Raw genomic sequence first — 13580 nt, forward strand, 5'->3', positions numbered from 1 at the left:
TTGTAGTTTCTTGTTCTTTGACAAATTTCCAATTTAATCTAATTTGTGTTTAGATTATATTCAGGGCATTGTATTGTATCTTTGGGTTTCCATTCCAGTATAATATAGATAACTGAAAAAGGTTAATTCTAAATATACTTTATGTTGGTGTCCTATTTTATACTATAAACATGCGACGTTCTATTTATTTTAATTATTCAACTAAATTGGAACTTACATCTATTCTTTACATATTTTGTATGGTCTAACTTTTGTATTTTTATAGGACTTAGTCAACAATTTATAAATCATTCATCATTTTTATTATTAAGGAATCTACTTATATATTTTTCTACATTTTTTACTCAATATTTCATTTAAAATTAAATTTGATTTCATAATTTAATTAACTAAATCTTAATATATTATTTAAAATAATTATATACAATACATTTTTTTAAAAATATATATAAATATAAATTTGATCATAAAATCAAGTAAATAATTGTTATTGAATTTTATAAAATAAAATATTTATATTAAATTTAATTATATTTTTATAATTTTAAATTAATTTGATAAATACACGTTTCTAAAATTCGGAACCCGTGGATACAACAACAACGTGAGAGTAGCAAGAATATAGAGAGGAAATATCTTTTAGTCTTTTACCAAATTACCACTAATAATCAGGAAGAAAAAACTTTTGACAAAGTCTGTGAAGAAAGTTGCAACTCCTTCATTTCCGTTATTTGAAAAGCCACCGTTGATAATTTTGTAAAGCCTCTCATTGTTGTGGCCACGGAAAGTGACACATCAATATATAGCCAGTGTAGTTATGGTTGCGACTATTGATCTTTGTACTTAAAAAACTGTGCAACTAGCGTAAATAAAAATACTTAACACTCCAATACGTAACATTATTATTTTGTTTTCTATGTAACCCAGTATCCAGATTTACACGCGATTAGCAAGAGTTTAGATCACACAGTTCTCTTTCTTGTCGTTGTACCACTTTTTTCCCTTGTCTTTCTATTCAACTGCAAGCATTATTGATCATGAGCAGTTTGAGCAGACAAAATTTGAATAAGTAGATCGTAATTTTACAGTTTCTAAATATCTCCATGTTGTTTAGGTTAAATTAAGTATCTAAACAGGATAACACCGGGAGTTGGGTGTCAGAATCAATGTCAAGTAAATAATTTCAACGTTGTCTAGTAATTTGGCGAGATCATCAATAGAAGTAATTCATCAAAGTTCAAAGAAATCTTAACGAGTTTAAGAAATATCCACGAGGTATTCAACCTAATCGTGGTATTATAAACCACTGTACATGAATCTAATTACCAAAACAATGATCAAAAAACCACAACCAAAGATGAGGGACCATTCACAAAAAGAATCCATACCATGAATCAGGCCTTTAACTCCCTTTCCCACATCACGCTGCACGCTTTTTATTGTTAAACCTGGTCAACAAGACAACTATTTCAAATCAAAAATAGCATATGAATTGTTATTCTCAAACATCCGGTCCAGAACTCACCCTACTTATTATAAAGTCACCTTATTTGCAATCGTCCTATTCGGCCAACCAACGTTACTGCTTTCTTTCTTTTTTATCGGAAAATGTTAGTTGTTAGTATTTTATTAGTGTGGGAGTTGATCACACAATCTCTCCCACCCTCTCTTCTAAACCCTTCAAACCAACCTTATAGTTTCAAACCAAACTCTTTTCCAACTTTACCACTAAGCCAACCTATAGCTCCGCCAATGTTACTGTTTGTGGGTTGTTCAAATGACAACTTCAATGATATGGAATAATATGTGTGTATGAAATTTAAACCTACTTTTTAAGATGACAGTAGAATCCAAGTAATTGCTGCATTTGTCATGCTTCATGCCTTGGACATGAGAAGTATTAGAAAGTTATCCCTAAGTTGCAGTATCTTTAGAGTCTACTTGAATTCTCACTTCAAGGATGGGTGATTTAGTTCCATATCAACTAGTGATATGGCTCAATAGACTACAAATGGGATACAAATAAGTCCGTGTTTTGGGGACTAAATAAAACATAAACTCACTTTCTCAGCCTACTCTAATACCATGGAGACAGAATAAAATATTTAATATGTATAGAGGTAAAATATAATCATATTGAAATATTATGAAGGAATATAAGTCGACGTAATTGCAAGTTACAATTCATTATTCAGGGACACATGAATACCCAAAACAGTACAACAAGATTTATCCGGAATATTTATTTCCGGTGTCTGTTTTAAGATCAGCATATGGGTTTTACTGGTGAATGATCATAATAAAAATATGAAGCATTATTGCTGATGGTTCAAATTCAGGAATCGTAAAGGTCCTTTATCTAAGTCGTAGACGTGCCTGTGGGCTTACATTTGGATTCTGGAGCATGAAAAATCTGGGGGCATCTAATGATACTACACTTCCATCACAAATATCAAATAGATTTTTCTGGTTACAGAAAAGCAGGCCAGGAGAATTAATCAAGGGATGTTTGCTAAGAATAAGATGTTTTTTGTTTCCTAAATAAGTGCTGGAACTTCTGTGTATAATCTACCTAATTGATCTATGAAATTATTAAGTTTAATAATAAATTTGGTAGCAGAACTGTCAACATAGGAGGCTCTCACTGCGAACTCCTACAACCAATAACACCAACTTTCATTGTTGTTGCAATCTTTGCAGAACCTTTGTTTTACAGTGCGAAGTCCTACCAGATTAGATAGTAGAACTGGTTGAGTACAGCAGATACCCAAGCTCAACAACCTGAAAAACAGCAGAAAATTCATTCTGTATACAGCTTGAATGTGAATATTACCTAAAGCGGTCTCAATTGTGTCATACAGTGCTCAAAGGAAGACTAAGTCGCTTGACCAGGGCTATAGACCAAAGGAGAATCATAAATTTGATGCATACAAGACTTAATTATAACACCAATGTTATGAAACTCAATGATTCCAAAGATTACTCACGCTTGCATGTTGCTTAATACAGTTAAGGAGATTTGGGACGTTCTTGAGCAACCCTACTCAAAGGCCAAGGACATTGCTTAGACGTAGGGGTAAAGGCAAAAGCTTTAGCAGCAGAGAATAGGAACAAGTTTGTTGCAAAATAATTGCTAATCAACTCAAGTTTGTGCAGATGGAGCTAAATCTTTATAAACCTCTCGATTTGGGATGTTCTCGATGAAACCTATTCAAAGGTAAGGACATTGCTCAGGCGTAGGGGTAAAGGCAAAAGCTTTAGCAGCAGATAATGGGAACATGTTTGTTACAAAAAAAACTTCCTAACCAACTCAAGTTTAGGTGGATGGAGCTAAATCTTTATAAACTTCTCGATTAGCACTGTTGAAATGTAATGTTATTTTAATTATTTTGTTTCCTTTGTGTGTACGCAGCTTTAGTGTTAGGGTTTTAGGCAAGTGACTTGCCTCTTCTTTACATCATATATTATATAGGATTAAATATGTTTCAAACTTTGATGCAATTTGATCCTTAAACTTAAAAAATGAATAGATATAATCTCATCATCTAACGGCATTAAAATTTCTTTTACAAGTCAAGCAGTGTGTTCCATGTTGGCATTTCCACTATTTACACGTGCCTTCTGCAGTACATTCCTCGTCTTCTTAATCTTTCTCATCCTCTTGTTCTTCCACTGCCATTTCTTCCTTTTTCACTCCCTCCACCTTCATACCCTCTCTCACAGCTTTCATTATTGACCTCTTCATCCCACCACACCCTCTAACACCGTATCATCTTCCCGGAACACCATCTTCTCTACCGCTCCACCCCGTCAAGTTCAGGTTCGGTCGGTCCTCTCTATAGGCCGTTATGACGTGAATTGCACAAGTAGTCAATTTTAATGTATATTATGTTGTCAGATATGGTAGGCTATTGAAATAATCTAAGAAAAATTATTGGATTAGAGTTTAGCGTGTCATTAGAGTTAATCTACAAATGAGATTAACCCTTCCTTTTAAAGTTTATTAGGTAAGAATTAGCTGGATTTTGGGAGTCAAGTTCTGAATTTTTTCTTCTTATCTCCATTTCGTGTTTCTCTCAAGTTTGAATATCCGGGTGGTACTTCACTTCTTATTTTTAATTTTATTGTGTAGAAAGTTAAAAATTTGGACAGTTTGGTGTTTTAAGATGTGGGTATTGTTCTCTTTCACTACCCCAAACGTCGAGGATATTGACAGTAAAGTACTTAAGATTGAGACTTAAAAATATATGAGTAGTGGACAACATGACCACTCTCCCTTTCTTCTATATATAATGAAGCAAGTACATATGGAATATGAAAATACTACTCTAAGATACTAGGCATGATTAGATACGGCAGTAGATATGGCAGTAGATAGTTCCCCACACTCAACACCCTATACATAGGGTTAATGATACAATAGGTAATAATTCTAACATTCCCCCTCAAGCTGGAGCATACAAATTGTATGAACCAAGCTTGGAACAAATGAACTCAATCCGAGGTCCCCTTAATGACTTGGTCAACACATCTGCAAGTTGGTCATTTGACCCAACGAACTCAGTACAAATTTCCTTCGTCATCAATTTTTCTCGAACAAAGTGACAGTCAATTTCTATGTGTTTAGTTCTCTCATGAAACACTGGATTTGATGCAATGTGGAGAGCAACCTGGTTGTCACAGTACAACTTCATGGTCTGAATTTCACAGAAGTTAAGTTCTCGAAGAAATTGCTTTAACCATATGAGTTCACACATGAGAGACGCCATTGCCCGATATTCAGCTTCAGCGGTGGATCGAGCCACTACATTTTGCTTCTTACTTTTCCAAGAGATAACATTTCCTCCAAGGAGGACACAATATCCCGTAGTAGAGCGTCTGTCAATAGGAGAGCCTGCCCAATCAGCATCACAGTACCCAGAGATTTGAACATTTCCTTTATCTTCATATAGCAAACCTTGTCCTGGAGCCTTCTTGAGGTACCTTAAAATATGATGGCATTCCAATGTCCAAGACATGGAGTCTGCATAAATTGGCTAACAATTCCAACTGCGAAAGATAGATCAGGCCTCGTAATAGTGAGATAAATTAACTTTCCAACAAGCCTCCTATATCTCTCTGGATCGGAGAATAATTCGCCTTCTTCTGTTGTTAACTTCTGATTTGGGTCCATAGGACTCTCTACTGGTCTGCAGTCAATCATACTTGTTTCTTATAATATTTCAAGAGCATATTTCCTTTGAGAGATTACAACTCCATCTTTTGACTGAGCTACTTCAATGCCCAAGAAGTATTTGAGGCTTCCGAGATCCTTGGTTTGAAAATGTCTACACAAGTGCTCCTTCAGTTGAGATATTCCAATAGTATCATTTCCTGTAATAACAATATCATCAACATATTCCAGGAGAAGTATGTTTGTAAAAGACTGAGTGATCTGCATCACTGCGTCTTAACCCAAATTTCTGAACAATGGAGCTGAATTTTCCAAACCAAGCTCGTGGTGATTGTTTAAGGCCATATAAAGATCGATGCAATTTGCACACCATACCAGACTCCCCCTGAGCAACAAACCCAGGAGGTTGCTCCATGTAAACTTCCTCCTCAAGATCACCAGGAAGGAAGGCATTTTTTATATCCAATTGATGAAGCGACCAGTGACGAATTGCTGCCATTGCAAAGAAGAGGCGAATAGTAGTCATCTTGGCCACGAGAGAGAAAGTGTCACAATAGTCAAGGCCATAAACCTGAGTGTACCCTTTTGCAACCAATCGGGCTTTGAGTCGATCAACCTGACCATCGGGGCCAACTTTAATTGCATACACCCATCGACAACCAACGGCCTTCTTGCCCGAAGGGAGGGGTACGAGCTCCCAAGTTTGATTGCTTTCAAGAGCCTGCATCTCTACAATCATGGCTTGTCGCCATCCAGGATGATCAAGTGCTTCATTCACATTTTTGGGAATAACAACAGAAGACACGGAGGATAAAAGTGAACAATAGGAAGGCGATAATCGGTGATAGCTAAGAAAATTATAAATGGGATGTGGATTTCGAGAGGAACGAGTACCTTTTCTGAGAGCAATGGGCCAACCTGAATCACCTTCACCATGAGTCGTGGGATCAAGAGACGAGGGAGAAGAATCTGAAGTAGGGGATTCACCATGTTCTTGAACAACTGGACTATTCGTCGACGTCCTGTGTTGGAGAGAAGCAATAGGTGGAGATGATGGCTCAGGAGGACTTTGGTCGAGACTTGGAGTGACAGGGACATTGGAAATATTGTACTCAACCACGGGAATAGGAAGGACCTACTGTATGACATGGACATCTTGAACAGATGGAGAGAAGTAAGGGGTCTGTTCAAAAAATGTAACATTGGCAGACATGTAATATTTCTTGGTTTCAGGAGAGTGGCATTGATACCCTTTTTGAAGTCGTGAATAGCCCAAGAAAACACATTTGAGAGAGCGAGCAGAAAGCTTGTCTAACCCGGGAGACATGTCATGAACAAAACATACACAACCAAAAACTCTAGGAGAAGTGTGAAAGAAAGGATTTTCTGGAAACAGAATGGAGAAAGGGACCTTATGATTGAGAGAGGAAGATGGCATCCGATTAATAAGAAAACCTGCAGTTAAGATGGCATCTCCCCAGTGATGGACAGGAACATTGGCATTAAGCAAAAGGGTACGAGCAGTTTCAACTAAGTGTCTATTTTTTTCTTTCTGCTATACCATTTTGTTGTGGCGTATGAGGACAAGTAGACTGGTGCAGGATACCATGGGAACTCAAAACATTAGAAATAGCAAACGAAAAGTACTCTTTGGCATTGTCACTTCTTAAGATTTTGATTACTTAACCAAATTGATTCTTGATTTCATTCAAAAAGGATGTGAAGAGGGATAACAATTCAGAACGATCTTTTATAAGATAAACCCAAGTACATCTCGAATATTCATCAATGAAAGTAACAAAATACCTAAAGCCAAAAGATGAGACACGACTAGGTCCCCAGATATCGGAATGGATGACATTAAAACTAGAAGTACACTTTGATTGAGACCTTTTAGGAAAGGTAGATCTAACATGTTTTCCTAGTTGACATGACTCACATTCTAAAGTCTGGAGACTACGAAGTTCAGGAAACATTTTCTTTAACTTGGACAGGTGAGAGTGACCAAGCCGATCATGTAACATTTTAGGATTGGGAGCTGCAACACATGACACCCATGGACGAGATCCAAAATGGTATAATCCGCCCGCTTCATATCCTTCTCCAATCTGTCTCCCCGAGCCACGCTCCTGTATAACAAAAGATTTGTTATCGAAGGTTACAAAGCAACTCAATGTTTTGGTTAACTGACTTAAGGAAATTAAATTGAAAGGACAATTAGGGACAAAAAGGACAGATTTTAGATTTAAGGAGGGAGATAGGATGGTTTGACCGACTCCCTTTGAGGATGTTTTAGAACCATTCGCAAGGGTTATAAAATGAGATTTTTCTTAGAATGAAATGGTTGAGAACAAGGAGGTATTACCAGAAATGTGATCAGAAGCACCAGAGTCAATTACCCATGAATTGTGACCTTCCATGGATTGAGAGATGCAAACAGTTGATGTACTTGGAGCTTGAGATGACTGTGCCAAGCTGTTGGATTTGAGTCGTAGGTACTCTTGATACTCGTCCTTAGTGAACTTGGAGTCAGTAGTCTCTGCCTGGAAGACATTGGCTGTTTTGGCAGGAAATCCATGTAAAGTGTAGCAGTTTTCTTGGGTATGACCCATCCTTTTACAATACGTACACTGAGGACGCCCACGACCTCCACGTCCACCTCCTCTAGTTCCACGACCTCCTCTTCCTCGGGCGGCGACCATGACAGATGGTTCCATTACAGCAAGAGTTTCTGGAGTTTGAAGAGTTGGAACACGTATCATGCGGGAGATCAAAGTTTCCATGGAAGGAACCTCATGAGAGGTCAAAAGCTGATCTCGGATATGATTAAAGTCTGGGTGTATAGCGCGGAGGATCATTATCATATAGTACTTGTCAAGCTTTTTCTTCATTTCATCTAGAGAGTCGACTTCCAAGAACATTTGAAGTTCTTCCACAGCAGCTTGAGCATCATTCATGAATGAAATCATATCATGGTTAGTCATTTTCATAGATGCCAACTTGTTCACCGAATCATAGAGGCGCTGGATATCATTTGCATAGATATTCTGAGTTCGCTTCCAAAACGAGTGGCATGTTTTGAAGGCCCGTAGGGACATCAAAAGTCGTGGTTCCACCGTTCAGCTTTTTCAGAAGACATGTGGCTGCCATCTTTCTCAAGGTGGTCGTGATGTCCTTGACCGAGAAACCACATCTCGACGGCAGCAGACCAAGATAAGTAATTTTGGCCATTTAGTTTCTCGAAAGTGATGCAGGGGCTTCCGGAGAATGAAATAGCACTCCCAGTACCTCCAGTGGCCATATCTGATCAAGAGAATAAACAAAAACAGAGAGGATCCCGAAAAACAGTGAAACAGTGACGATTTTCGAATACCCTAGGGAGATTTCCACAAGGGGTGCTACTGGACTTCACCAGAACAGAGGTTTGAAGGTCAAAACGGGTAGAGGAGGCTCCGGCGACGGCTATGGAGGTGGCGCGACGACAAACCGGCGACTGGACGGCGGCGCGTGGGCGGCACGCGCCTGACTGCAGCGAACAGAGATGACGCGCGTGGGGCACGTGGCGACGGCGCTGCCTGCGACACCGGCGGGGTTGGCTGTCGCGCGGAGAGGCGGTCCAGATCCGGTGGTTTCCAAACGGAACTGCGTCGGTGGACGGCGGCGGACGACGGCGGACAGCGGCGGAGAACTGCAAACAGGTGTTGAAATGTTGTTTGACAGTATTGGGTAGTTCAGAAACTAGGTTCAAAGGACTTGGACAGCCGCAGACAGCGGCGGTGACTAACGGCGGACAGCGGTGACGGATGGTGGCGGACCAGATGAGACAGAAACCAGAGCGGGATCGACCCGCTCGGATACCAACTTAAGATTGAGACTTAAAAATATATGAGTAGTGGACAACATGACCACTCTCCCTTTCTTCTATATATAATGAAGCAAGTACATATGGAATATGAAAAGACTACTCTAAGAAACTAGGCATGATTAGATACAGCAGTAGATATGGCAGTAGATAGTTCCCCACACTCAACACCCTATACATAGGGTTAATGATACAATAGGTAATAATTCTAACAGTACCCAAATCTTTGTTTTCTGAACTTAAATTCATTATCATATTTGATCTAAACATTCTACCTAATGATGAATGAAGCCATAAAGTTGAATCCTAGATTTTCCAAAAGATCCACCAAATGCGTATAGATATTTTAATCTCAGGGAATGTTCTCTCTCTACACATGGAAAGCTATAATTTAATTTAATAAGAATAATTAAAATAATGTTAATAATACCTGCTCGATGATGGTGAAGAAACCCTACAAGGTGATATCAGAGAGGCACCATCCTTAATTTCTTTAAGCTCGTGATCCTGAATTATAACATCCAAAAAGAAACAGTTAAAAGGTATTATTTGGAAACATGTTTAGTGTGTACATGAGATACGATTCAGTGTGCAGAATGTCTACCGATGGCAACCAAGGAAAAGTTGCACCATTACACAAAGAAATCACATACCGCGTCATATATTGGTATTTGATTGCGCCAAAATTCTAAGGGAGGTAAAAGCAACCTGCCTGCAACATAACCCACACAAAAAGATTATAGTCCGGAATAAATGACGTTTCAAATTACATCAAAAAGGTTAACAATAGCATTGGGTGAGCGAGTTGGTTAACAAAAGAGTGCATGAAAATAATATAAAGAACATCTATTACCTATAAGCCTAATAAGTAGTTTACGATCAGACAGTAATGAAAATTTACCAGATCTGGATGTTCTGAAACTCGATAACTCAGGAGAAACAGTGGATTTTTTCTGTCCACTTCCCTTGGTCAATTGACTTCGATCTCTTAATCGCGAATTTTTCCCAGCAGAAGCAGATTTATTCAGTGTTCCCTTAGACCTGCCCACTTTTTTCTTATGACAGCCTTCGGTCTTTGGTGACAATGTTCTAGAAATTATGGATGCAGATTTTGTAACTATCTGTTCAGATGATGTGCGAATTTTTCCCTTGGTCAATTGACTTCGATCTCTTAATCGCGAATTTTTTCCAGCAGAAGCAGATTTATTCAGTGTTCCCTTAGACCTGCCCACTTTTTTCTTATGACAGCCTTCGGTCTTTGGTGACAATGTTCTAGAAATTATGGATGCAGATTTTGTAACTATCTGTTCAGATGATGTGCATAGTTGTCTCCATGATTGTGACTGAATAGGTGTTTCTGGACTTTTCGGTCCCACTACATTACAATTATCCAAGGCCGCTACTGAAGTATGGTTCTTATTATTTGGATTCTTCGGAGGCAATCCAGAAGCAGACTGTTTCTTCCGCTGGAATACTTCAACATCATGCAACTTGGCACTTCGTCTTTCCCTACCTCTACTACAAGCAACATTAACACCATCCACATCCTCTGACACATTGCATTCATTTTCAGGGAATGCCTTTTCCTGATCACCCTGCGCCTTCTCCGGTGATGCCAAAAAAGTAGGAATAGAATTTTCCACACCTACGATTGCAACTAAAATATCTATATAGAAATTGGATAGAAAGGAAATGATAAAACATCAAACAAATGCAAGACATGAATTAAAGAAAATGTAAATAGTTTACAATCATCGACTGAATATTCACTCCTTGTTTGTGACTGTATGGGTGTTGTCGGACTTCTCGATCCCTCTACATCACAACTCTCAGAGGCCATTGAAATACCTCCAGAAGCAGCCTGCTTCCTCTGCAGGCATGCTTTAATATCATGCAACCTGGCACTACGTCTTTTCCCACCATCACTACAAAAAAGATTAACCCCATCTATCCCCTTTGACACATTGCAATCAGATCCAGGGAATAGCTTTCCGTGATCTCCCGGTGCCTCCTCTGGCGATATCAAAGATGTACGAGTGCACTCTTCTGCACCTGAAATGGCAATTAAAATATCTACAGAATCAGGATACACAGGAAATGATAAAACACCAAACAAGTACAAGAAATGACTAAAGAAAAATGTAAATAAATACAAACATCATTCGAATATTTACCATTAGATAAAATTTCTGGACAGCTAGCTGGTACATCATCAAGAAAAGCACTACCCAAATCATTGCCAGTGATTGATTCCTTTCTGGAGAAATCTAGAGCATGGCTTTCCCAGTCTGGAGGGAAGCCAAATAGAAATCGGTTGAAAACCTGCCAATGAAGAAAAAACCAAACAAAAGTCAATTCCAGACATTACGCATCGTAAAACAAGGGACAACTATCACCATAAACAATATTCAAACCAAAAACATTAATACTTATACGAAGACGATGCACACCATATAATACACCAAAAATTTAGAACAAGGCTTATCAAATAGAAAGGGAAAAGGGAAAACACCAAATAAAAATAATTGAACTTCTCGCATAAGCTAAAGTAACTTACACACTTAATTTCCACATAACCTATCTCTTTTAACTTTTATAAAACCTAAAATGCATAAGTTGATTTTAGCCATTAAGATATTATAAGTTGATTTTATCTTCTTATCCTCTTATCCACAAGTTTTTGCAAAGAAGCTTATCCAACCACAAGATGCTAAAACCTGAGGGTTGAAACCGTTTTCAATAGTGCGCTGCTCGTTGATGAAGCCACTAATTATGACATATATCCCATCGACAGTCTCGAGAGAAAACTCGTCGTATCTTTTGATAATGGGAGAAGAAACAAACACGCGCATTGCCTCATCCCTGAATCAGAAAATCAAATCGTTACACTAATCACACAATTCCGTCAGCTCAAACACCACTGTTCCATCCAAGACGAACTGCCTCGAGGCGATTGAAATGCGACATGGACATTACTCGAGAGCACTCGCGAAAACCCTAACCCGAAAAGAGAGAGGAATCTTAGACTTACTTTCTCGATGAGACGCCAGCGATGGCTAAACGCTTTCCTTGGAAGTCGTCTTTGGCTTTAACCAACCACCAATCATATAAAGTGACCTTGGGAAATGAAAAAGAAAACGTTAGAATTGAAAATTGGAGAAGGGGGAAATTGAAAGAAGGATTGAGAACGAAGGGAGCGTAAGTAACCGTTCGTCGGAAAAAGCATGATTTGGTGTCGTTTGAAGGAGTTGCAGTCGGAGTGGAATCAGCCATTAGTGGATTGTGTTCTCTCTGTTAGCTATTCCCGCGCTAAACCATAGCTGTAGCTTCTAGAACGGTGCTTTCAAATTATATGGCGCAATCTATAAACATGAACATAAACAATATCTATAAACATAAACAATAGACGATCTATTAGTATTATCTATTATCTATTACTTATTATTAAAAGAAGCATTTTTACTTTAAAACGGGTCAAGAATAATTTTTCATTTTTTTATCATTTCACACACTTTATTTAGTATTTTGTCTGAAATAATACTACCATTTTTTTAATTTACGCAAATACCACTTAATTAATATCCTCATCATTTTATCTTATTTTTTTAAAATGTCACTCAACACATATTTCTATTATAATTTTATATTATTAGAATTATAATTATTGGTATTACTATTTTATTAGCAACAGTATTATTAGTATTGATAATATTACTATTATTAATATTATTCTTATTATTATTATTATTATTTATCAGAATTATATTAGAATTATTATTTTTATTATCATTATTAGTAATGTTACTACATTACACGTTATCTTTTATCGACAAGTGTTATAAAAATAATTTTTTCGTTATTTTAAAATTCTGATATAAAAGGATTTAAATTCAAATTCTACCAAAGTCAATTTATTTTTATTTTTTCATTTATTTATGATTTCAATTATAATATTAATTATAAGTAATATTATTATTTGTAATATTTTTATAAGTATTATTATTTGTAACTTTTAATAATATTATTATTATAAATATTATTTGTAGTGATAATAGTAAAATTATAACCAATATTAGTATTATTATAATAAATTAATTATAAGTAATATTTTAACACAAATATGTCACAACTATAATATTAATTCAAAGTAATTTTACATAAGATAATGATAATAAATTGTTTAAATGAATAATAATATTTTAATACGGATTATGTTTATTTACTAAAATATTATAAAAATAAAATAGTAAGAAATGATAAACTTTTCTACTAGTACTATTAGCACCATGGTAGAAATAAACAATAAGATGTTCGAGCCTAAGATGTTTATTTAATTAATTGACTTTCTTTTCGTGAAACGTATTAAGATGTTTGACCCAATGCTATCTTAGGGAAGAAGGAAAAAACCACTGCTGAACAAGGTACTTGGAAGTCTCAAGCGAAGTGGTGCTGGACATAACCAATCAAAAGAGGGTTGGAGCTGAGCGAATTCAGTGAAACTCGAAGACGTTGATGTAGAAGTGTGGATGAGACCTAGGTTCTTTT

At 37.0% G+C, this 13580-nt stretch overlaps 1 protein-coding gene across 3 annotated transcripts; it reads right to left on the minus strand.

Annotated features, from left to right (window-relative positions):
- Nucleotides 1–1150: 1150 nt before the first annotated feature.
- On the minus strand, nucleotides 1151–12400 carry LOC114192171 (uncharacterized). Of its 3 annotated transcripts, XM_028081798.2 has the most exons (9): nucleotides 12243–12400; nucleotides 12067–12152; nucleotides 11753–11897; nucleotides 11210–11357; nucleotides 10785–11087; nucleotides 9937–10692; nucleotides 9689–9747; nucleotides 9466–9542; nucleotides 2116–2781 (listed from the first exon to the last, which is right to left on the minus strand). In XM_028081798.2, the coding sequence occupies exons 1-9, from the start codon at nucleotides 12306–12308 to the stop codon at nucleotides 2655–2657; spliced, it is 1767 nt and encodes a 588-aa protein (XP_027937599.2). In that variant the 5' UTR covers nucleotides 12309–12400; the 3' UTR covers nucleotides 2116–2654. The 3 variants fall into 3 exon arrangements, with proteins under 3 accessions (XP_085532280.1, XP_027937599.2, XP_085532279.1); XM_085676154.1 differs by lacking the exon at nucleotides 2116–2781 and adding an exon at nucleotides 1151–1448 and having other exon boundaries at nucleotides 9937–10680; nucleotides 12067–12395; XM_085676153.1 differs by having other exon boundaries at nucleotides 9937–10680; nucleotides 12067–12397.
- Between the last annotated feature and the right edge of the window lie 1180 nt (nucleotides 12401–13580).

The sequence above is a fragment of the Vigna unguiculata genome, chromosome 7 (assembly GCF_037176805.1).
Source record: "Vigna unguiculata cultivar grain cowpea cultivar isolate G323 ecotype 2 chromosome 7, ASM3717680v1, whole genome shotgun sequence".
NCBI lineage: Eukaryota > Viridiplantae > Streptophyta > Magnoliopsida > Fabales > Fabaceae > Vigna > Vigna unguiculata.